Source organism: Pleurodeles waltl, chromosome 9, assembly GCF_031143425.1.
Source record: "Pleurodeles waltl isolate 20211129_DDA chromosome 9, aPleWal1.hap1.20221129, whole genome shotgun sequence".
Classification (NCBI taxonomy): Eukaryota; Metazoa; Chordata; class Amphibia; order Caudata; family Salamandridae; genus Pleurodeles; species Pleurodeles waltl.
Genome location: NC_090448.1, coordinates 121,939,358 through 121,966,156, shown reverse-complemented (window position 1 = coordinate 121,966,156; position 26,799 = coordinate 121,939,358). Strand labels below are relative to the sequence as shown.

Sequence of the window (26,799 nt, the reverse complement as noted above, 5' to 3'; positions counted from 1 at the left end):
GTATGTCCCAGTAAAATGCCAAAATGGTGTTGAAAAATGGGGTTTTCTGATTCAAATCTGCCTGTTCCGGCAATCTGGGAAGATGGTGATTTTAGCACCACAATCCCTTTGTTGATGCCATTTTCAGGGAAAAAAACACAAGCCTTTTTCTGCAGCCCTTTTTTCCCTTTTTATTAAAAAAAACAAACGTTTCGCTGTATTTTGGCTAATTTCTTGGTCTCCTTAAGGGGAACCCACAAACTCTGGGTACCTCTAGAATCCTTAGGATGTTGGAAAAAAATGATGCACATTTGGCGTGGGTAGCTCGACAAGACTTTATGGGGGCCTGTTAGAAATGGGGTCTTTGGTTGACAGTCAGGTTACCCCCTGTTCAAGCAAGGACCCTCACTCTAGTCAGGGAAAAAGAGAATCACCCTCAGCTAACCCCTGCTTACTCCCTTGGTAGATTGGCAGAGCAGGAGGCTTAACTTCCGAGTGCTAGGTGTAAAGTATTTGTACCAACACACACAGTAACTTAATGAAAGCACTACAAAATGACACAACGACAGTTTAGAAAAATAGGAAATATTTACCCAAACAAAACAAAACCAAAATGACAAAAATCGGACATATACAAGTCAAGTTATGAATTTGTAAAGATTAAACTAAAAAATAGCGCTTAGAAACACAAAACGCTTCGATGAGGTATTAACACGGCGTCGTGACGGAGTTGTTCCCAACAAGCCGACACCAGTGGCACGGGACACGGAGTCGCTTAGACCCCTAAGTACAGTACCTCTGGTGAAGAGTGAAAACAAGTCAATGCGCGAAGTCGGGGATCGCGGCGTCTGTGCAAAACGTTGAATCCGCGCACTTTGAGCAGCGTCATTCACGACGTGGTGTGGCGACTTTCACAGAGTCACGGACTTCAGCGGGGCTGTAGCGGCATCGGGCCTGCGAAGGTCGTTGCGTTCCAGCAAAGATCACGGAGTCGCTTGTAGGTGGCGTCACCGGATTCAGCAGCGGCGTCGGTCCGAAGTCGTGCGAGGTCGATTTCCTTGGATTTCCATCAGCTTTCCTTTCAAAGGCCCGGGCACTGGATAGGGCACCACTTGTCAGAGCAGGAGTCTCTCCAGAGACTCCAGGCGCTGGCAGAGAGAAGTCTTTGCTGTCCCTGAGACTTCAAACAACAGGAGGCAAGCTCTAAATCAAGCCCTTGGAGATTTCTTCACAAGATGGAAGGCACACAAAGTCCAGTCTTTGCCCTCTTACTCTGGCAGAAGCAGCAACTGCAAGATAGCTCCACAAAGCACAGTCACAAGCAGGGCAGCACTTCTCCTCCGCTCTTCTCCAGGCAGAGGTTTCTCTTGTTTCCAGAAGTGTTCTAAAGTCTGTGGTTTTGGGTGCCCTTCTTATACCCAATTTCTCCTTTGAAGTGGGCCTACTTCAAAGTGAAGTCTCTTTTTAATGTGAAATCCTGCCTTGCCCATGCCAGGCCCCATACACTCACCAGGGGGTCGGAGACTGCATTGTGTGAGGATAGGCACAGCTCTTTCAGGTGTAAGTGACCACTCCTCCCCTCCCTCCTAGCACAGATGGCTCATCAGGAAATGCAGACTACACCCCAGCTCCCTTTGTGCCACTGTCTAGTGTGAGGTGCAACCAGCCCAACTGTCAAACTGACCCAGACAGGGAATACACAAACAGGCAGAGTCACAGAAATGGCATAAGCAAGAAAATGCTCACTTTCTAAAAGTGACATTTTCAAACACACAATCTTAAAATCAACTTTACTAAAAGATGTATTTTTAAATTGTGAGCTCGGAGAACCCAAACTCCACATGTCCATCCGCTCCCAAAGGGAATCTACACTTTAATTAGATTTAAAGGTAGCCCCAATGTTAACCTATGAGAGGGACAGGCCTTGCAACAGTGAAAAACAAATTTAGCAATATTTCACTGTCAGGACATATAAAACACATTACTATATGTCCTACCTTAACCATACACTGCACCCTGCCCTTTGGGCTACCTAGGGCCTACCTCAGGGGTGCCTTACATGTAAGAAAAGGGAAGGTGTGGGCCTGGCAAGTGGGTACACTTGCTAAGTCAAATTTACAGTTAAAACTGCACACACACACACTGCAGTGGCAGGTCTGAGATATGATTACAGAGCTACTCATGTGGGTGGCCCAACCAGTGCTGCAGGCCCACTAGTAGCATTTGATTTACATGCCCAGCCTTCTCTAGTGCACTCTACTAGGGACTTACTAGTAAATCAAATATGCCAATCATGGATAAACCAATCACATGCAATTTACAAGGAGAGCATATGCAGTTTAGCACTGGTTAGTGCTCAGAGTTCAAAAGCCAACAGCAACAGGTCAGAAACAATTAGGAGGCAGAAGGCAAAACAATTGGGGATGACCCTGCATAAGCAAAAAAGCCCAACAGGGTCTAAGGACGAACTACCCCAAAGAGCTAAACAAAATGCCTGGTAGCTGAGGTGGAAAAGGCCTGGCAGCGAAGGGGTTAATGCATCCCTGGGAATATTGAATCAAATCTATGCAGAGCTTAATGCCCTGGCAATATTCAGGTCTGCTGTACAGAAATAGTATGCAATATTAGAACAATTTAAAGGAACAATGACACCAATCACTAATTATACTGTGTTTGCTCAAGTCAGGAGTGAGCCTAGATCTGGTGTCAAGTCATGTGAAATATTCCCAAATATCCGGGCCTGTTTCAGAAAGCATTTTCTCCGAGTAGCTCTGACTTACTCCACGCATTGAATTATTTCCTCCATAATATATACCATCCAATTTCTCGGTGACCAAAGGCCACACTAACTGAAAACAAAATGTTGATTAAAGCATTGCAACCATGATGTTTGTGTTTCAGATTTCAATTTCACATACATGTTCAGCGAAATAGACATAACAGCTATAGAGTACGTTTATTTAATCTATTGATACATGTCTAATCTAATGTCTCCTTTGTTGATAGGACCATTGATGGAGTGAATTATCCAGGGACGATCAAGAAAAAAGAGGAAGCGCAAGAGCAATACGACCGAGCTATCTCACGAGGACAAAGCGCTGGCCTGGTCAAGTAAGGATCAATTTTATGGAGCAAAACATGATTTCAAAATGTAAATCAGTAAAATAACTTTTCAGTCAGAAAATGTGCACGGATTAAACTAAAAAAGTTCGAGAAGAGAGCCAAGCTGTGTGCGAGGTAGACTAACATTTCAGATAACTTTAGGTGCAAAGGGTGGGTAGGTGTTGATGAGAACATTTTTTCTACTGCACTGTACAGAGGAAGAGGCCAATCACAAAGGCATTTTGGGGTATGTAAAGATGTAGTCTTGTAGTATTTTGTATACTCTTACATGCGTTTGCGAACCGTCCCCGAGATGTCCAACTCCCTACAAATGAAAGTGAATCTGAATATTGCATGACTAATCATATTTTAGATATTTTGGGACTAATTCCTTGCGTCATGTATGAATATATAAAAGGGTACTACAAGAGTATGTTTTTATGTACTTCAATATGCCTTTGTGAATAGGACCGATGTTATTTAACTCAGACCATGTTAATTGTCTTAATATTAAAGTTGGGTACTTTTTGTAACCACTATCAAACACACAGCAAAAGGGAAACCTTGACATAGCAAAACACACGAGAATATAGTACTTCTTTCAGTGATGTTTGTCTTGAGAGGAAAAAAGTCAACAGTATACTTAAGTGAAGATCCCAATGTGCATTCATTTTGACAGAAAAATCCTTGTTATGGGCTGCAATATTGTGTTGTGTGTGCGCATCTTTAAGTTTAGAAATACCAGAGAACTAAGATTGTCGATCAGGCACACAACCTTTGCTAATGACATATTATGTCTGTGAGAAAGTAGCCTCTTTCTAGCATGGTTACCCCCACTTTTGGCCTGTTTGTGAGTGTGTGTGTCAGTGTGTTTTTACTGTGTCACTGGGATCCTGCTAGCCAGGACTAAAGTGCTCATAGATAAAAACCTATATGTCAGTATGTTTTGCCTGTCTCACTGGGATCCTGCTAGCCAGGACCCCAGTGATCATAGTTTGTGGCCTAATGTGTATGCCTGCGTAGTGCCTTACTGTGTCACTGAAGCTCTGCTAATAAGAACCTCAGTGCTTATGCTCTCTCTGCTTTTAAATTTGTCACTGTAGGCCAGTGACTTCATTTACCAATTTCAATTGGCATATTGGACCCCCCCTTATCAGTCCCTAGTATATGGTACCTAGGAACCCAGGGCATTGGGGTTCCAAGATATCCATATGGGCTGCAGCATTTCTTTTGCCACCCATATGGAGCTTAGACAAACCCTTGCACAGGCCTGCCATTACAGCCTGTGTGAAATAACGCACACGTCATTTCACAGCCATTTTCACTCCACTTAAGTAACTTATAAGTCACCTATATGTCTAACCTTCACTTGCTGAAGGTTAGCTGCAAAGTCTCTAAGTGTGAGGGCACCTTTGCACCAGCAAAGGTGCCCCCACATAGTTCAGGGCCATTTCCCCGGACTTTGTGAGTGCGGGGATGCCATTACAGGTGTGCACTACATATAGGTCAATACCCTTATGTAGCTCAACAATGGTAACTCCGAATATGGCCATGTAACATGTCTAAGATCATGGAATTGTCCCCCCCATTCCAAATCTGGTATTGGGGAGCCAATTCCATGCATCCTGGGGGCTCCACCATGGACCCCCAGTACTGCCAAACCAGCTCTCTGAGGCTTGCATGGCAGCCACAGCTGCTGCCCCCTCACAGACAAGGTTCTGCCCTCCTGGGGTCTGGGCCGCCCAGTCCCAGGAAGGCAGAACAAAGCATTTCCTCTGAGAGCAGGGTGTTACACCCTCTCCCTTTGGAAATAGGTGTTACAGGCTGGGGAGGGGTAACCAGTTTTCTTCAGCAACCTCAGCTCCCAGTCATCAACTGCAACAGTTTCCATGATGTGCACACTCTGGGGACTCCCTGTCTTAATCCTGCACCAGAAAAGCAGAAGAAATCTCCTGTGGAGTGACAGAATCACTCCCCTGCTCTAAGCAGGCACCTTCCAAGGTGGCGACCGGTACCCTGGGACTCCTCTCATGGCAACGAGCGTGCTCCTAAGGACACGGAGGGTGGACATCATCGACATAGACTGTCCTGAGGTCCTGCTGACGCAATTTGGGGGAGGTAAGACCTTGCCTTCCCCATGAACAATGGTACCCCTATGTATTGTGTCTTCTTCACCTCCCGAGGCCTCTGTGCACTCTTTGCAAAATTCCTTTATGCACAGCCTGGTTCAAATCCCCAGCACTCTACCCTGTGACGCTCAACTCGCCGATTTGTTCTCCGGCGACGTGGGACCTTCTTTTGTTGTGCTGCATCAACTGCATTGTGCACCTCCTTTGAACCCAGATACTGTGGCTTCTGGGGGTGCTGGCTGGCCCCCTCTTCCTCCTCACACAGAGTTGAGGCCCCCAGGTCCCTCCTGGGTCCATCCAGTGCCATTTTGATGAAACACACACTTTTGCCATAGCCAAGGCTTGTTGGCGCCTTTCAAACACGAAATCTTATTTGCAACGACCTTCACACCATGGGAAATCTTTTACATTATGCAGGAACCCACTGACATCTTCCTAGGGTGCATTTCTGTAATCTTCAACTAACCTGGGACTCTTCTTTTGCACCCCCTTCTGGGTTGGCAGTGGCTTCTGTCCTTCCTGGAACTTCTTTCGACTTCTGGACTTGGTCCCCTTCCTTTGCAGGTCTTCAGGTCTAATAATCCAGCAGTTGTTCTTTGCAGACTTGGCTGGATGCTGCAAAATCCCCAAAACGAGGTGTAGTGTGTCCTAGGGAAACTTGCAGTACTTTACTTCTGCTTTTTTGGGTTCTATGGTGGGGTAATTTACTTACCTTCACTGTATTCTTACTCTCCCAGCGATACTGCACACACTACACTTGTCTAGGGGGGAATTTGTGATTCACATTTCACTTTTTTAGTATATGGTTTGTGTTGCCCCTAGACCTATCCCCCCCTTTGCATCCTATAGGATTTCCTACTGTTTGCATTGTTCTATGACTATTTACTTGTCTGATTTTGGTGTCTAGTGTACATATTGTGTATAATACTTACCTCCAGACGTTGTATTGTCTCTATTTTTGGTACTGTGTCACCCAAATACATACCTTTATTTTTTGTAACACTGAGTATTGTCTTTACTTGTGTATAAGTACTGTGTAACTATAAGTGGTATTGCATGAGGTTTGCATGTCTCCTAGTTCAGCCTAAGCTACTCTGCTATACCTACCTCTAGCAGCCTAAGCTGCTAGAACACTACTACTTCACTAATAAGGGATAACTGGACCTGGTATAAGGTGTAAGTACCCAAGGTAACCACTATAAACCGAACCAGCCTCCTACAATGTCTTACATTTCGGGATATAAAATAACATATTTGTTGAGTATGCCAACTTTTTTTGTAGACATGCACCCTATTTATGGAGCTATTGTCAATTGTATCTTCAAATCTCTTATTCGTGCCTGTAGATGGTGCCTGATTCTTTCTGAACAGACCTTTGACAAGGTCGCGCTATAATAAAACACCAAAAATTGACTCTATTTGTATTTACAAGAGTGGTAGGCTAGACAGTGAGAAAGATGTAAAGTGACGAGTGAAATTGTGTAAATCATTATCAGCAATTCAGATGGGAAGAAGCAAACCACGTAACTACAATTATTCAAAATGTTAGGTTCTAAAAGGGACCCAAATCTATTTTCATTCTCACTCCAGCATTACAACCTTGTTGATCATCACTGTTCTTTCTCTGAATGAAAGTATATATCCTCAAGACTAGGAAAGACCAAGAAACCCCCATATCTTGACCTGGATAATATTATACCTGTCATTCACTTCCAGTTACGAGTTTATGATGGTGTTTAATCCCAGCCAAGCACCACTGGGACTACCCCCTCCAGGGAGAGGCTGATCTCTACATGAGTGTCAGAAGCCGACATGAGCCCCAATCTGAGAGAGGGATCACAAGTGCACCGGAAACTCAAATGTAAGCTGTCTAAACAAAATACCTCACTCAGTAAACTTAGGCGACTTTTCCGCTGTGTCAACATGAAACAAAAAAAAAATACAAATGTGAATAAAAAATACATGTATTTTACTCATGTAACACAGTTATTGAGTCAAGACCCGGACAACATACAAGGATGTGAGGATACATATGCAAAGACAGGTACAATGAAAAATTGAACTCTGGAGTAGTAAAGATGACAACTGAATCATCCAAGCATTGCCACTGTGTTCCACTAGACAAGATGAACTCCTATAACATACTTAAAACTATAAATGAAACATTCGCAGTCACATTTTTGAAGAAAAGGCTGTGCATGACGGGGGCGTGAGTTATACTTGAAAGAACTCTAACTATAACTGCTGAATTTCTATTTGTATGAGTAAATTCAAAACCTAACTATAACGTCCCTGTAACCTTTGTTTTTTCAGTGAATATCTGAGGTTTTTTAAATTCTATTTTCTTACTATAACATCCCTGTAAGCTATGGCTTTCTCAGTACATTTCTATTATTTTTTTTAATGTAAAGTCATTTCATGACTATACGTTAATCAAACCACCAGAGCGCATGGCCTTCGGCCTGCAGCCAACCATGTACCATGCACAGCTAGAGTTGCCGCAGTGGGCCGGTCCCTTTATGGAGCTTTTTTCAAAAAGTTCTCCAAACTGCTCCAGGCTTCTGGATCTTCTCCCAGATGTTCTTTTAAGGTTCTTTTGAGGTCCACAGCTCACCCCAATGTTCCAGAAGCTCTGAGATGCTCCTTGAGAGTGCAGAATGCAACTCCCAGAATGCACCTGGCCAAACTCTGATTTGGCCACTGGACAGTGGTCAGTTTCTTCAGGAGTTGGTGCAGGGGACTCTGGTTAGCAATTTTTCACCTGCAGCAAACAGGGAGTCCCTCCTTGAACCAGTTGAAGCCAGGCAAAGTCCTTCTTTTGATGAAGCCCAAGTGTGCAGCTGGTGCAGTCCTCCAGAGTACAGTGTCCAGGTGCAGATCAGGGGTCCAGCAGGGCAGTCCTCCTTCTCCTGTAGTTCTTCCTTGTAGGGATCTGGTAGGGATCTGAGGTGTGGGTGCAGGTCTACCAGATTTATCCTTGCTCCTGGGTGATAAACAGGGGGTCCTGGTTCTCCAATCAGGGGCAGGCTCCTTCCCCTTGTGATGACCACTTCCTGGGAAGTGAGCCAAAAATCAATCCCAGGGAGCAATATTCCTCAAAAATCCATCATGGCTGAAATGTATTTTTGGAGGGTACATCTGGCTGAGCCCAACCACTGGTGTGGCTACAAATCCTAAACACATGCCTCTCCTGCCCTATCCTAATCTGATCAAGGGGGCACCTAAGTGTCTGGGTTTACAGGGTGTGAAGGACCAGTTTGGCAGCACTCCCCCTTCCTGCTTCTCCATCACTTTGTGTTGAGCCCAGGCCACTTCACACCTCATCAACACAGCCAGGCCAGGCTGCCAGAGGCTGACACATCAGAGCAAAGCACTACAGTGCTGAAGTTGGCAACTTTTTAGGTAGAGTTTAAAACTCTTTACCTGAACAAGTTGTATTAAATCCAACAATTGTAAGTTGTGGGATTTATTTTAACAATTAATTTGATACCAAACCTAGGCATCTGACACTTAAGGGACTTTATAAATTGAAATAAAGTCTCCCCTTTCTAGCCTATGGAGGCCAGTCACTACAACAAGGGAAAAATACATTTGGCTGTTTTACCTCACCAGGGCTTATAAAACTATTTTTATAAGGCCCCTGCTTATAGTTACATGGCACCTAGCCCTAGGGGCACATAGGGCACACCTTAGGGGTGACTTATATGTACAATTAAGGTGGTTTAAGACTTTGGAAGTATTTTTATTTCCAAAGTCGAATTTGCATGTAACTTTAATGTAAAAGCAGCCAGCAAAGCAGGCCTGCCTTCAAAATGACACTGGGCACCTCAGCAGTGAGCCTATGGGTGCACTACCTATGCTGGAGTCCCTAAACCTACATGCCCTACCATATACTAGGCACCAGTATCTGTCCAAAAAGTTTGGGAGGGACCAGGGCAAAAAGGAGGGCTTTCCTACAGTGTGTCAGTGTTCGAATGGGTCTGTGAGTGAGTGCATGAGGGTCTGAGTGGATTTGTGAGTGGGTGCTGAGGGTCTGAGTGGGTTTGTGAGTGTGTGCATGAGAGTCTGATTGGGTGCATGAGGGTCCACAGGGCTGTAGGGGGACCACCCGGCCCCCCTGCATTACAAATATCAATGCCCTGGGACTTGGCCCACCCAGAGGCTTAGGTAGTAAGAAGCACTGGGGGAACCCACGCTTAATTTTTTTTAAACGGTTTTGCCATGGATCATGACCCATCATGAATTCACAGAAAACATTTTTAAAAGTGATTTTTAGCCCTGTGGGAGGGTCCCTCTAGGACCCCGCCACCAGAGCTAAGGGGCCTGGGTGTCACTACCCTGGCCTCTTTTCTCTTTTCTTTTTACCTTTTATATGGGACTCAGCTGAAGCCGAGTGCCAATATTGCTGCCAACACCTCCTGGTTTGAAGTGTAGACAGCCAATCAGATCTCAGCATGAAATTACAAGGGGCAGCAAATCATTCACATCCCTATATCCACAAATTTGGATTTTCTTTCATTTTTCTAAAACTGCTGAATGGATTTACACCAAATGACAAAAAGGGCGTTTTGTGAACCAAGAGCTACATTTCTGCCAGATTTGGTGTCATTCCATCCAGTGTTTTGAGCACTATCACTGTTCAAAATCCTTCTGGAAAATGAATAGGGAAAATGCGTTTTGGGACAGCAGAAAACACTTCACAAATTAGGAATCTTTCTTGGAGTATGTATATGGAACTGTTACATCGGAAAAGTAAAGGACGCTTCATTAAAGAAAACTGATGCTTTATTGAGAACTTGGAGCTATCAGCTTCCCAGTAACAGGACCAGGGCTACTGCTGATATGCAAAATGTGTCCACACTTCAAGTTCCAGGGTGCATCAATTAGAACATTCGTAATGGGATTACAAGCGGAAACCACACTTCCCACCAACACACAGGAAATATTCAAAGTACACAATACCTAAATAGGAAAAAAGCTATTATCATTCACCGTTGATACAAACAAAAAAAACATCATGTGTGTGACTGAAAAGTAAGATAACAAAATACGTTAGTCTACAAGGTCCATCCTTTTAACAAGTACACCTCACATGGAGAAACTCACTAATCAATTGTTTGTCCTTGTTGGTATTTTTATGAATTTGTTCACAATTTGTTTAATCTCTCTGACCAATACTTCCTTTGCTTTTTTCAGAGTAATGAAACCACCTTTAATATCCACACAAACCTTTCTTTCTTCTGCAGCAATAATGCTACATACGGCAATGCACCATTTGACAGTTTCAAAGAGTTCCCATTTCTTCTAAAGCTTCAGTGAGATCCCAAAACTAGGACATTACTTTCTTGACTAAAACCTGAATCCTTACTATCACTCAGTGACAAACTTATATCCTCCATCTGACATCAACTTTGATTCATCCAAAAACAATTGTGGGACTTACACTCTTTTCCTTAACTTTTACTAACCAAAACAGACAAAACCGATTTTCAGCAATCACCGACTTGTGTTCAGCCTCCGTCTTAGAAAATATTAAAATATCATATTTGAAGGCAACAGCAGATGGATTGTTTTGGAGCACATTTGACATCAATATTTGACAAATGGCTACAGCCAAACCAAGCCTAAGTGAAATTCTACAGAAGTGGTAGAAGCCATCAGGTCTTATGGAAGCATTCAAATGATGTGGCTCAAGGTTTACCTCAAACTGGTGGTAGGCTTCCCTCAGATGCAACTTGGAGAAGCAACTGGAACCACCCTCTTTGGTAATTAGGTCTTCTATTTTTGGCAATCAAGAACATTTTATCTATATTGCATTATTTAGGCTTCACATTTGTAGCTTCCCCAACATTTTACATGCCAATACAATTTTGGAGAACACAATGTATACACTGGCTCAATAATTTCTTGAAAGCACATCTCTTTAAGCAAATCTGAAACATCATTCCTCACACCAGGAGGAACAGTGCACGTTTTATGGTTAACCTGCATAACCCTTTTTTTTACCCTGATGAAGTGTGTGAAGTCCTTGTCCAACTTATGCTGAAACACAGACTTATACTCATCCTGACATACTTTCCTACTGTTCAATGACTACAGCCACCTTGTTTCCATTAAAAAAACAGTTTTTTCGTAGTACCGGTCAGTTGAAGTTCAGTTTGGTGCCACCATCCAAGGACATTGATCCCTTGCTCCTAACATAACCCGTCCCTTAATATATTTGTTCAAAGCAGTTGGTCTGAACTTTTGGATTTAACCCTGTCTAGTGCAACCAGTTATCCCTGGTCGGGGCTTTATGCTTCTAAGCACTAAACTGCATGTTAATCCATAAAAATTCATATCTTGATATATAAAATACTTATTGGATTTTTTTCATTTTGGTCTTGTTTTGTTCATAACCTTATTTTCTATCATTCTAACCAGTGTGGTGTCTTTTGGTATGGTGTTTTCACTATTTTACTGTTTGAAGTGTTGCACTAATACTTTACACATTGCCTCTTGAGTTAAGCCTGACTGCTCTGGTCAAGCTACTAGAGGGTGAGCACAGGATAATCTATGGTGTGTGTTTGACGTGCCCTGACTAGGATTGTGGTTCCTACTTGGATAGGGTGCATACCTCTGAAATATGATATCTTTAGGACCCATGGATTTTCTGTAAATTTGTTTTTCTTTTCTGCCCTTAAGTCTCTTTATTTTCCTCCCACTATTACATGTAAAGGTCTACGAATAGTGTTTGTGCTCACCTTGACCGGAATTTGAGATCTGTATTTGTCTCATGATGTTCCTTCCTCCAATACCTCTTTCACAAAAGAAAACTCTTGTTCCTTCATTTCCTCTAAACAGTGTTCTTCATTGGCCATACTGGAACTTGTAACAGAAAGGTTGCCCACTCCAGGTGGCTTTACTGTATAAATGAATTACTCCAGGTACTTCCCTCAGCAGGGACTTAAGCTATGAAAGTAGATATGTATTTCACCAAGGACTTCACCATCCTTTCTTCAAACAACAAACCTCTTGCTTCCTTGCTAGACTAGTTTCTAGTCTAATCTCACAATTTTGGGCTGATTCTCACTAAAACTGCCCAATGATATAAGGCCTGCATTTGCATTGCCTAAAAAGCACACAGCTCTTTTTCCCCATTCTCTTAGTACATTCAAATCAATATCACTGCCTTATATTATGCCTCTTCTACTAATAATTTGGCAAGAGGACCAAACACGTTCAGTAATTTATCCTGACAATGTCTTAGCAAGTATTCCTGACCTTCGCTAGGATCTCTACCCAGCTTCAAATCAGGATCTAAATTAGGTGTAATTGTTTCTTTATTACCTACAGGAGGGCATGAACATTCTGTTTTCATCACAGTTCTCTCTTCTCTCTCCAATGGCTTTCTAATCCAAGCATAGAAATACTCTGCCACATTGTAGGAGGCTGGTTTGGTGTGTGGTGGACACCCATGGTGTTGTCACCTAAACCAGGTCCAGGCAACCCTCATTAGAAGGTGTAACAGTGTTAGGAAGCCATAGCTCTCTAGTGGTAGCTGTGGTGAGCAGCCAAGCCTTATCTAGGAGGAGTGTAATGCACTTGTAATACCACAGTAGTCGCATAGTAACTTATCACACATGAAAGGGACCACACAATGTTGCAAAAATAAAGGTACTTTATTATAGTAACACTGAACTAGAATTCAATAGGCAATCCCCCCTCTCTGGAGGCAAGCATACACAAAATATATACAGGTGAGTACTAAGGATTAGCATAAAGGCATTAGAAATAGCAAGAAATAGCAAGGGCCTTATAGATATGGATTATTGGTAAGGACGAGTAAGTACCTAATTTTAGAAATAAGCCACTAACGCCCACTAGGTCCAGTCAGGTCTCAATAAATTATTCCCCGCTCAACCCTTGTTAGCTTGGAAACGAGCGACAAGGCTTAACTTAGGAGACAAGTGTGTAAAGCATTTAAAAATCACAAAACAGTAAATATGTAAAACATAATAAAAATCCAACACCAATTTATAAAATTACATTATATGTTTATCTTTAAATTGACACCAAAAAGATTAAAATCGGATAAGGGGAACCAGAGATACAAATTTTTAAAGAATTAATGTTTCTAGCGCATAGAAGCAACTAGCGTTCAAAGGGTTAGAAAAGGTCACACTGGACAGGGACAAATCCCAGAGTTCAGACCACCCATGAACTAACACTGTTACACTTAGTTTTAGAAGTGTTTCTTGATTCAGGAAAGTGGTCCACAGCACCAGTCAAGGGTTCAGAGGCTCTGGTTTGTCTCTTGGAGTCTGGGACTACAACTATGCACCTCTTCAATTTATGGAGTTGCTCCAAACGTCTCCAAACTTTTGGATCTTCTTCCAGAGGTCCTTCTTGGGTCCTTAAAGTGTCCACAACTTGATCCAAGGTTCCCAAAGCTCTGAGGTGCTCCTTGGGAGTTGGGACCACAGTTCCCGGAATGCACCTGGTCAGAATCCTCAAATGGTCACTGGACGCTGGTCAACTGGGCTCTTCTTACAGGACTTAATGCAGGGGACTCTGGGCAGCTCCTTCGTACGTGTAGCTTACAGGGAGTCTACTTCTGGAGTTGCAGAAGCAAGGCAAAGTCCTTGTCTTGTTGAAGCCCAAAGTGTGCAGGTGGAGCAGTCCTTGTGAGTGCAGTGACCAGGTGCAGGCCAGAGTTCCAGCAGGGCAGTCATTCTTCTCCAGTATCTTCTTCCAGCATGGATCTGAGGTGTGGATGCAGCTCTGCCATATTTATCCTTGCTATTGGGGTGGAAGGCAGGGGGGAACTGTCCAATCACAGACAGGCCAATAACCTCTTGGATGACAACTTCATGGGAAGTGTGGCAAAAATCAATTCCAGGAAGCAACATTCCTTGAAAATCCAAAATGGCAGAAACTGAATTTTGGAGGTTAGGTCTGGCTGAGCCCACCCACTGTTGCGGCTAAAAATCCTTAACACACCCCTATCTTGCCTTCTTCTAATCTAATCCAGAGGGTACCTGGTGGTCTGGGTTTGCAGGAAATGGGAGGGTAGGGTTCCTGAGCTGCTCCAAATGTCCTTCCTTCCTTTGAAGACCAGTTTGGTTTCTCTCCCCCATCCTGTTTCACCATCTACTGGGGCAGATCTCCTCTTACAAGTAGCAGGCCAAATTCAGAATGTGCACGGAGCACCGTTGATGCCGAGGAACATGCCGGCTTGATAGAGACCTTATTGTGAAGGCGTATCAAGGCCCAACTAAAATTCCTCTGCTACATACTACGGCCTGCTACTTGGAAGTTTGGATACCATAGCTTATGGCCTACCATTGATTCAAGACACAACTTTGCATCTTTATTTGGATTCCAAAATTAAGGATTTTTGCTACTTTTCCCATGGAGGCTCTATAATTTCGTACACTTTTATACATGAAGTTACTCCTAAACACTTGCCATAGAGGAAGACACTTTTCAAGTTCCTCATCCATCTTATCTTTAATTTGGAAGATTCCATTTGTGGTACATTAGATGCCTTGAAGAAGTCTCTCATCAGGGACGAAACACGTATCGGCTGAATCTTCGCATCACTCAGCTTGATTCTTCAAACTGACTAAGGATATTCATGCAAATCACAACCTCTAAAACTTGATGGACATGAACTATCATTAATTTCAGGGACTATGTTTCATGCTAAAACAATGTGGAAGACAGCTTGATTGAGTGTGAACTAATACATTCTTATTGTAAACAACAATATATATATATGTATATATATATATATATATATATATATATATATATATATATTGTGTATGTTCATTTAATTAATAAGTAAAACATGTACACTCTACATACCCGTGATTTTGGATTAATTATATACCCATAACAAGAATGCTATGCTACTTTATTTTGGTTTTACTAGGCAGAGCAGAATTGTTTTTTTCTGGTTAGACTTTTTCACATCAGGGCAACCGATGTGTTGTAGCGTATGAGCATCTAAACTTGCAAATGTCTAGAGGTTGCACAGGATGTGCATCAGTACAAACCAGTGTCACCTTTCTTTAGAGCAGAGGTAAGTTATCTGGTTGATCCATATGCTAACATGGGGAATTAGGATTGGAACAGTGCAAGAACAGGACCAGACCAGTGGAACCCAACGTTGGATTCTAGATGAAGAGGACCTGTGGGAGCCCAAACGAGAAACCCACTGCAGTAGGCACAGTAAGTTGCAGTGAGGCCTAGGCAGCACAGCAAGAGAGGAGTCCCACGTCTCTGTAGCAGCAGAGAGGAGACTGTCCTTGCAGAGGTAGAGTGCTGGAGGCCGGGGCTACTTGGAGCCTGAAGATCCTTTGGAGCAGGACTCAACTCGCCTTCGTTGCTGCAACAGTCGCAGCACAAGGATCCTGTCCTGGAGGAAGAGGCAAGGGCTCACTGTCTCCCAAGTTGGAAAGAAGGCAAAGAGGGCCCAGGGGACCCCTCAGAATCACCACCTGTGTTGGAGAATCTTTGCAGATCCAGAGGACAGAAGATCTCAGCAGCCGGACATCATTGCCTTAGGTGCCTGAGGGTGCAGGGGAAGTGACTCCTTCACTACAAGGGAGATTCCTTCTTGCTTCTTTGGTGCAGCTAAAGTCTTGCCAACCCCAGAGGATGCACAGCTGTGGAAATGTTGCAAAGTGCTGACAGGAGCCACGGAAACAATGTTGCAAGGTGAGGTCATCTTGGTGTTGCAGTCTTGTTCGGTTCCTGTGAAGTCCAGCCACAGTTCCGATGGCCAGGAGCAGAAGAGGTTGTTGCAGAGGAGTTCTGATGGAGTCTTGCACACCGAATCCGGGGACCCACCCACAAGGGAGTCCCAACATTGCCTAAAAAGGGGCTTTGTCACTTTGCAAGGTGACCACCTATCAGAGGGGCAACTGACATTACCTGCCTATCCTGACCACTCTAATACTCCTATGGGCCTCTGCCCATCTTGATTTCAAGATAGCAGGATCAAATGGCCAATTGGAGGAGCTCTGGGCACCACCCGTGTGGGGGTGATGGACAGGGGAGTGGTCATTCCCCTTTTCTTTTTGTAGTTTCACACTAGAGCAGAGTCTGGGGGTCCCTGGACTTGAGCAAACTGGATTATGTGTGGAGGTCACAAAATGTGTCCTTCAAAGCAAGCCGATGGCGAGGGGAGGCTACCCCTCCCCAGCCTTGTAACACCAATTTCCAAGGGGGAGGAGGTTGCACCCATCTCCCACAGGAAATCTTTGTTCTGCCTTCCCCTGCTTGAGCTAGTCTAGCAGCAGGAGGGCAGAATCCTGTCTGGGAGGATGCAGCAGCATGGGCTGCTCACCCACCCTGGAAGACTGGTAAGAGCAATACTGGGAAGTCCTCTAAGGAGCCCCCAGAGTGCTTGGAATCATGCCACTGGTATGGACATCAGTATTGGGGTATGATTCCGACATGTTTGATGCCAAACATGTCCACGTACGGAGTTACCATTATGTAGCTGGACCATGGATAGTAACCTATGGCCTGTACATAGCTAAAATGGCTTCTCCACACTTACGAAGTCCAGAGAATTGGAACTGGAACTGGAGTTCACAGGGGCACCTCTGCTCATGCAGGGGTGCCCACACACACACAGACCCGCACCCTGCCCTTAGGGCTGGAAGAGACTACCATAGGGGTGACTTAGAGAGACCTGGTGTAGTGACCAGCAGTGAAAGGGTGCATACAATTTTTCACGGAGGGTGCAAATCGCAGGCCTGCAGACACAGTTTGCATGGGCTTCCATGGGTGGCATGATACATGCTGCAGCCCATGGGAAACCACTGGAGACCAATGCCCTGGGTACCTAAGTACCATATCCTAGGGACGTACAGGTGTACACCAGTATGCCAATTGCGGGGTGTAAAACCAAATTGAGAGGAGAGAGCACAATTACTGGGGTTACTGTTAGCAGGATCTGAGTGAAAACAGTCTAAGCACACTGACAACAGGCAAAAAGTGGGGGTAACCATGACAAAAAGCAACTTTCCTACACACAAGATGTAGTGACCACCAATCTGAACTACGTGGATATGTGATATCTTTGAAGTTAAATAGCTTATGACCCAAAGTTTTTTTTTTGTTGGGCTTTATCTCATTAGTTTCGCCAAACACATTTTCTGTAAACGCATCTGCATGTAAATCTAATACATATTTCCCCATGTCTTTATTTAAATATTCCTAAGATATGGTACGTTGACATCCCCCTTTTTTGGCAAGATATCCTACTTTTTTTTTCTTCATACTACTTGGGACACAAATTATGTGAGACACTTAGGGCCTGATTACAACCTTGGCTGATAGGATACTCCGTGAAAATATCCTGCCCACCATTTTACAAGTTCCATAGGATATAATGAAACTTGTAATACAGCGGGCAGGATTTCTGTCAGATTTGTGATGGAGTATCCCATCCGGCAAGGATCGTAATCAGGCCGTTAGTCCTCCATACTCTCTTGAATCCATAATATGTGGTTCATTCAAATGTTTTGCTTCTTTCTACATTTCCCACCTGGACACCTATTGGTCCTATCTTCATCCTCTTGTAGGGACACGAACACATCATCCTCAACCAAAGCTCCTTTCCTTTTGCTCCTCAACAGGGATCAAACTGTATCATAGGCTGTTATCGTAATCTCTTTACTTATTATTCTTGTAATTATCTCCTCCTCTCTTCTAATATTTTTACTTCAATGTTTTTAAACCAAGTATTTTCTGAAAATCTCTATTCAATAAATAGTATTTTCTAAATTGTGTCTTCCCACAAAACGTTTCACCTTAATTTAGTGTATTTTGTAAATTTGTGACTTTTCCAGTATATCTGTTTATTTGATATCCCTCTTTCTTTAAAAAAATCACCTATTTTCTTTAACCTAGTGCACAGTTGACATGGAAAACGTCCAAGTGACAATCATTGCAGTGCAATCAACGTATCCAATCAGCTATGAAAAAGATACTGCATGCATCTAAGCAAGCCCATTCGGCTTAAAATAAAAAGTATGGCGCTGCGTCATGTCGTGACGTTCCGACTTCTTTCAGGCTGGCTCCCTGCACCTTAAGCCCAAATTTCAACTATGCTTTGACATATGCTTGACAGCGTCCAAAGCCCTTATGCTTTCTTTGAAGGAGTGTAGCGAGTGTGGCCCTCACTGAAAGAATAACCGTGAAGTTAAATAGTTCTAAACATTATCAGGATACCTAATTGATTTATGTTTTCATCACAGTTATTGTTACTCTCTTTCTACTATTTACATAGTTTTCTCAATCTTGTTGTTTTGAAAACACACATAGTACATCAAATATACCTAATTTTAAAACGTTAGACCCCACATTCAAACTATCCAAAGATAATCTCATAAATCAGCCAACTTAAAAACATAATTTACAATATTTTGAATACTGTGAAATGAATTTATAATTTAGGAAATTATTATAATGAAAGCAAGTCACAGTTATCTGTTTGGAGCAGCAAACAAAAGAGGAGCAAGATGGTGTCAAGAGAGTTTAAAATGGACTGTGGAGTTCCATTCAAGTTATGTGTTCATACATACCACTTATTTATTCCTTAAAGTCTTGCTGCTCAGAGTAGTAAATAAAAGGGGCTATGCATAACCATAAAATCACAGTATACTATAGTTATATATGCAGTGCAGTACTTCTTTTGCTTCTTTTGTTTGTACACCTGATAACACGTCCCAATCTAGATAATTTATTCACTCTGGGACTCGTTTTTAGGCCGATTAATCTTTTGACCCTGATTGAAGACACCTTAGGGCGAGATAACTAATCAACATGTCAATCAATAAGTCAATTAACCTCATCAATATTCACAATAGCAAATCGATCATATTAATCAATGACATTAATAAGATTCAAACTCCACCATGACCTTTCAGTCATGAGTAACCACACCAGATTTAGCAAGTTTATGATGTTTATTCCCTATTGATTACACTCTACTAGCAAGTTTATTAGTCTTAATAACAGAAAACACATCAGCACGGTAAGAATATGGCAACTCGAATAAGATTTCATCAAAGCAAAGATCATAAACATTAGAAAATAGCACAACCTCAACATGGGTTAACCTTTAGCAGAGTATCATTAGCGCATTGTTCAACAGAGCATAGATTCAGTCATTTGCCTATTTGCGTTTGTTTAGTGAACCCCATAACTAACCTCGAATTAGCATTGGCATGTTGGACTTCATGCAAAACAATTTAGCAACACAAATTTAGAAAACATCTATCTATGGTCTCTATCAAAAGAAGCAGTTGGTACCTAGAAAGGAAAGGCAAATAGACAATTACAATTTCATCATCATATAGTTACCCTCCGTAATGGGTCAGCATACAGAGTCAGTCTCCGTCCTCAGGGCATCAGTTGATCTGCCATCAGCCAGGAAACATAGCAAAGTTCAGCAAGACCGGGCGAAAGGGAATACTTCCCTCATAAGGAGGAAAAGTATAGAATCGGGCAAGGCAAGGTGAGGATGGTTTGAAAAATCAAACAGCAAAGTCTTCGGGCAGAGTAACAAAGTGACAGCATGGAATGGCAAAATGGCTTGTAATAGCTCGTAATGGCTAGGGCCAAACGGCGCATAGATTGGCTCGGAATGGCATCTAATGGCTGATTTCTCCTTGTGTCCAAGAATTTTATATCAAACTTGTTGTACAGTCCCCTAATCTCCAATTGGGCAAGTTTTGGCGCACCCTCATCTCCATCCAATGGCTTTCATCTCGCCTCATTAAGATTGTCACCCCATAACAGTTCTCACGTAGTTTATTGTCTCCTGTGATTGACGTCTCCAATGGGTAGAATGTCAGTTAGAAACTTATACTTTCTCAGGCTCAGTCAGTAGTCCCATTGTCTATACCGGTTCAGGCGACCTTGTACCTATTGCAAGTTTACACTGTTGCATTCGGCAAGAATGTCTCCTTGAGCAAGTCGAATCTTCATGAGAATGAATCTACTATGGTTACACTCATTTTCTAGCTTCTGGAAAAGTAGAACTACATGTCCTTCAGCAAGTCAGCACACTGCACGTTAGAAAAACACATTTAACTTGAAACTGGGCAGCTAGGCCCCGACTCATGCTAACTAAGGCCTAGTGAATTAATTAGCAAATCCTTAACATATAACTCTTAATACTAGTACAAAATCATACATTAGTACATTAATATTTCATTATTAGTCAATTTCATTAATCATCATATACATTGTTGGCCACTCCCCTTGGGCACATTTCGAACACACGTTTAATAAAACACAGCAATACATTTTCTATGCAGCATTATTATGCATTGGTTCATACACATTTCATGTTAATTTTAATTATAAAAACTACACTCCAACACACCCCACTGGAGACCTGAATGTGAAGAAAATAAAGGTGTTGCCTTATTTTCTTGTGGCACCGGGAGTATGCCATCTGTAAAAGGAGAGAGGAGACTGTGTGGCTGGAGACTGGTATACTGTTTAGGTCTGATCTTCTACAAAAGCTCTTTTTCTCTCCACCAGCTGCAAAGATGTTTGATTGCATATGGCTACTGCACTCCACATTTCAGTCACTTATGGACATTGTGCTGCCTCACCAGGTGAGTGATGGTCACCTCGTGAGCCGAATGCTCATTTTAACGGAGGCCTAGAGTGTGCAAGTCAGCAGACACTACACAGCCTCATGCTAACTTCCTTGACTGAACGGACTCATCAACATCCAATTTGTGTTGCTTTTCAGTAATTAAGGACAACCTCTCAACTCTTGAGAATGCTGATGTTTCCTACCCCACAAATGAAGTGACCCTTATTAACGATCAGTCAAAAAACTCCCTGGTCCGTGTCAGTGTTTTCATGTAATAAATAAACAATTTACTCACACTCTCCTCTTGTGTGCTTGAACCTGTAAACCCATTCATCGCCAGTTCTGTTTTGTCAACAATTGCATAACACTTCATGAATTCAAACGGCTGCTTTACTGAGAACATGGAGCTAGCAGCTTCTCTGTAAGTGGCACCATGGGCTACTGCTGATAGACAGAAAGTGACAACATTTGGCTCCAAGTGGGCATCACAGGACTTTCAGCCTTTGAAGTCTGAAGCCTTATGGCAACTAAAGGAAGACAGGTGTCAAGCAGTGATGATTCATGCTTAATTGCAAAAATATACATTATGCTGATTGTAGGAGGCTGGCCTGGCTGATAGTGGGTACCTTGTGGTACTTACACCCTGTGCCAGGTCCAGTTATCCCTTATTGGTAGAATAGAGGTGTTTCTAGCAGCTTAGGCTGATAGAAGTTACCTATGGCAAAGCAGCCTAGGCTGAACTAGGAGACATGCAAAGCTCCTACTGTACCACTTATATCATTTAGCACAATATCATAAGAAAACACAATACTCAGAGTTACTAAAAATAAAGGTACTTTATTTTAGTGACAATATGCCAAAAGTATCTCAGAGAATACCCTCACTTAGGAGGTAAGTAATATACACAACTTATATGTACATAAACCCAAAACAGGTAAGTAACAGTAAGAAAAGTAGTGCAAACAATGTAGAATCACAATAGGATGCAATAGGTAGACATAGGTCTAGGGGCAACACAAACCATATACTCCAAAAGTGGAATGCGAATCCCGAATGGACCCCAGACCTAAGGGAGATTGTAGAGGGTTGCTGGGACTGTGAGAAAACAGTAAGGGTGTCCAAAATACCCCACCCCTAGACCCTGAAAAGTAGGAGTAAAGTGACCCTACTACCCAAGAAAGACACAATAGTCGTGATAGGGGATTCTGCAAGAACCACAAGCACCAGCAAAATACTGAAGACGGATTCCTGGACCTGAGGACCTGTAAAGGAAGGGGACCAAGTCCAAGAGTCACGAAAGTGTCCAGGAGGGGCAGGTACCCACAAAGCCCCGGATGAAGGTGCAAAAGGGCTGCCTCGTGTGGAAGAAGCCAAAGAGTCTGCAACAACGAAAAGGGCTAGGAACTTCTTCTTTGGTCAGAAGATGTCCAACGGCATGCTGGATGTTGCAGATGTATTTACAGGCAGAAATACCGCAAACAAGCCTTGCTAGCTGCAAGAGTTGCAGTGGAGGTTTTTGGGTGCTGCTGGCGACCAGGAAGGACCAGGATGTCGCCCCTCGGCGGAGGAGACAGGGGGCCGCTCAGCAACTCAGAGAGCCCCCGCAAAAGCAGGCAGCACCCGCAGAAGTACTGGAACAGTCACTTAGAAGATCTGTGAACTCTGAGTCACAAAAAGAGAGTCCCACGACATCGGAGTCCAGCTCAGCGGGTTCAGCACTGCAGGACGGAGTGCTGGGGACCCAGGCTAGGCTGTGCACAAAGGAATCCTTGGAGAAATGCACAGAAGCTGGAGCAGCTGCAAATCACACAGTACAGGTTTGCTGTCTGGTGTGGGAAGGCAGGACTTACCTCCACCAAATTTGGACAGAAGGGCCACTGGAATGTGGGAGACACTTGGACCCAGCTTCTGTGTTCCAGGGACCACGCTTGTCAGGATGAGAGGGGGCCCAGAGGACCAGTGATGCAGAAGTTTGGTGCCTGCATTGGCAGGGGGAAGATTCCGTCGACCCACGGGAGATTTCTTCTCGGCTTCCAGTGCAGGGTGAAGGCAGACAGCCCTCAGAGCATGCACCACCAGGAGACAGTCGAGAAAGCCGGCAGGATGAGGCGCTACAATGTTGCTGGTAGTCGTCTTGCTACTTTGTTGCGGTTTTGCAGACGTCCTGGAGCAGTCACCGGTCGATCCTTGGCAGAAGTCGAATAGGGAAGTGCAAAGGAACTCTGGTGAGCTCTTGCATTCATTATCTGAGGAATAGCCCAGAGGGGAGACCCTAAATAGCCTGAAAAGTAGGTTTGGCTACTAAGAAAGGAGGCATAGCTACTGAAAGAGGTAAGCACCTATCAGGAGGGGTCTCTGACGTCACCTGCTTTCACTGGCCACTCAGAGCAGTCTATTGTGACCCAACACCTCTGAATCCAAGATGGCATAGGTCTGGGACACACTGGAGGAGCTCTGGGCACCTCCCCTGGGAGGTACTGGTCAGAGGAGTGGTCACTCCCCTTTCCTTTGTCCAGTTTCACGCCAGAGCAGGGCTGGGGGATCCCTGAACTGGTGTAGACAGGCTTATGCAGAGATGGGCACCATCTGTGCCCATCAAAGCATTTCCAGAGGCTGGGGGAGACTACTCCTCCCCAGCCATTCACACCTATTTCCAAAGGGAGAGGGTGTAACACCCTCTCTCAGAGGAAATCATTTGTTCTGCCTTCCTGGGCCTGGGCTGCTCAGACCCCAGGGGGGGCAGAAACCTGTCTGATGGGTTGGCAGCTGCAGTGGAAACCCCGGAAAGGCAGTTTGGCAGTACCCGGGTTCTGTGCTAGAGACCCGGGGGATCATGGAATTGTCCCCCCAATACCAGAATGGTATAGGGGTGACAATTCCATGATCTTAGACATGTTACATTGCCATGTTCGGAGTTACCATTGTGACGCTACACATAGGTAGTGACCTATGTGTAGTGGACGCGTGTAATGGTGTCCCCGCACTCACAAAGTTCGGGGAATTTGCCCTGAACAATGAGGGGGCACCTTGGCTAGTGTCAGGGTGCCCACACACTAAGTAACTTTGCACCTCACCTTGACCAAGTGAGGGTTAGACATATAGGTGAATTATAAGTTAGTTATGTGCAGTGTAAAATGGCTGTGAAATAACGTGGCTGTTATTTCACTCAGGCTGCAGTGGCAGTCCTGTGTAAGAATTGTCTGAGCTCCCTATGGGTGGCAAAACAAACGCTGCAGCCCATAGGGATCTCCTGGAACCCCAATACCCTGGGTACCCAGGTACCATATACAAGGGAATTATAAGGGTGTTCCAGTGTGCTAATGAGAATTGGTAAAATTAGTCACTAGCCTGCAGTGACAATTTTAAAAGCAGAGAGAGCGTAAACACTGAGGTTCTGTTTAGCAGAGCCTCAGTGATACAGTTAGGCACCACACAGGGAACACATATAGGCCACAAACTTATGAGCACTGGCGTCCTGGCTAGCAGGATCCCAGTGACACATATCAAACACACTGATAACATAGGGTTTTCACTATGAGCACTGGGCCCTGGCTAGGAGGATCCCAGTGAGACAGTAAAAACACCCTGACATATACTCACTAACAGGCCAAAAGTGGGGGTAACAAGGCTAGTAAGAGGCTACCTTCCTACACTGATGTAGGATGAGTTTTATTCCTGTCAATGAATTCAATTTAGTCAGGTCCGGATGTCTTCAATATAGAGTATAGCCATCCTTTAATAATACCAGCCTTCAGTTATATAACAAAGGTGCCAGACGTACAGTATTCAGCGGAGTGGAGAGCTGAATGGCTTGACTCTCGCTTGGTGCAATCTGAATGAACTCTACCCACACACACTTCGGTACTAACTAAATACCAGAAGACAAGCACAGTTGACAGCCATCTGCATCATAAGCGTCAGGAGTGTCTGAGAAAGTTTAAGATTATACTAACCTATGTAACCCAAATATGATCAATACATACTTTCTCGTTCATTTGAAACAAGGCATCCTAAAGCGGACAAATGGCTGCATGTTGGCACATGAACACTCAAAAATACCAATAGATCTTTTACCATGTTTTTTTCAGAGCCACAGGAAGGTTGCTCGAAAAGTTTACGATTTCCGTCAACGTAGCAGCTGAAAGCAAAGTTACCTTTGAGCTGATTTATGAGGAATTACTCAAGCGGAAGTTGGGCAACTATCAGCTGCTCATCAAGGTCAAACCCAAACAACTGGTCAAACATTTCCAGGTATGATTTGTCAAAGCTAACTTTCTCTCTTGTAGATAAAGTGCATTTATAGAAACACAATTTTGTAAATGTACATTAGCTGTGAAAGTGTGTACAATTACATCCCTTACAAAAATCAAAAACAGTTACTGTCACTTTTCTATTTCAGTAAACTTTGTGGATGTTTGCAATATCTCTTGTGCCCTATTTGTCGTGTACACTTTGAATACAATCTAAATAGAGTGGACGGGATATCTGCCAATTTTTGTCTGATGTTCTAATTTGGCCAAGTTGTAAATCAGGTCCTTAGTTTTACATTTATGGCTCTAACTGCACATTAGCCATTTTAAGGAAAAATCTAAAATATGTATGTTACTCCCTTTATTCAAATTTCATTTCGCTGTCTCAATTCATATCATACATCATATCCAATTCACTCAACTTGCTTCGCTGCTTAGAGGCAGGTTTCCCATTCAGAAAAGCAAATGCAGGATTGGTGGTGAGCTGTTTCGTGCAAGCCACTGTCCTTGCTTTCTTAATCATTCACATTGGGTTGCAAAATGTGACCTGTTTCATATTCATTAGGCAGGGGATTTTGTGATATTCTGGGCCTAGAAATGCACCCTGTAAATTGACATGCAGATTTGGGGAGGCAATGCGGAAAGAGGCGCAGTCTGATACAACCTAACCCCTACCTGACCCCCCCAACACCATGGGGTCCATTAATTCTGGGTCTGCATGATAATTTCCTATTCATGGGACGGAAAGTTTTTAATTGTGCAGTTCAGAGGAGCAATTGCCAATCAGAATCTATTCTGGTAATTTCAGCATCACAGCCCTATGCAACTCATAAAAGCGGCCTAAATCAGAACCTCTCCTGGACCCAATAATACCTCAGTTGACGTTGGATGGTTGGCCTGTAGGCTGGCGTTTAAGGCTGCATATTTAGGGTCTGAAGTGTAGTTAGAAGGGACTACCCCATCACTCCCGATGCTCCATACATTCATGGGACATCCACAGATAAATTATTCATAAAGATGTGGCTCTGGGTCAGAATTTTGTTAACAACACAGCAGCTACCTTTCATTAATCTATTGAAAGGTATCTACTGAGTCAGGCTGTTTTCCCTGGCACATAACCCCACTGGTATTCCAGTGCCACCGGAGGGACTAATGTAGTGTTCAGTCAGAGGGCTCCCTCTTTAAATCACATGAAGTGTGAGCCTTTCTTTTAACTAGTCAACTGGTCAGGGGTGGGAGTCATATTTCCCAAAGCTCAGACAGATGACTAGAGGCCACATATGGAGGCAACTTCGAGGACCAAGTTGGCATGCATGTGCCTGGAGGGGAACTGCCGGTGATTTAACAGTCAAGGATGCCAGGCTCTCTGACTGGGCAGTGCACAAAGATATGTGGAATAAGGGTGACTGCTTCAAGAACCTTGACCTTCCTTCTGAGAAAAGCTCCAGGGAAGACCAAGGCCATATGGTTGGAGGCCATATGGTTGGAGGCTCTAGTCGAATGAGTCGTCTGGCCAAAGGCTCCAGGTCTCTGGACTATCTGATTGCTACCATAACTTTCCTCTGCCATCTGTGGTAGTAGTAACAGATAGCAGAGGTCCAGCCAATACATGTAACTCCAAGATGCCGAGTTACGTGAGCTTTTTGTGGGAACTTAATAACTGTCAAGAGAAAATGCTTACCTGAGATGAGGGCTCCGAAAGGCAGAAGGTATCTCTAGGTAC

General features: G+C 43.6%; 1 protein-coding gene across 4 annotated transcripts in view; it reads left to right on the top strand.

The window, feature by feature from the left end:
* The window catches only part of LOC138259001 (inter-alpha-trypsin inhibitor heavy chain H4-like), a 536,359-nt gene that overhangs the window by 71,094 nt on the left and 438,466 nt on the right, over nt 1–26,799 (top strand). For all 4 annotated transcript variants that reach the window (XM_069206377.1, XM_069206375.1, XM_069206376.1 and 1 more), the window contains exons 3-4: nt 2,986–3,090; nt 24,915–25,077. In XM_069206377.1, the coding sequence (XP_069062478.1) occupies nt 2,986–3,090; nt 24,915–25,077 (268 nt within the window). The remainder of the gene's footprint in view (nt 1–2,985; nt 3,091–24,914; nt 25,078–26,799) is intronic.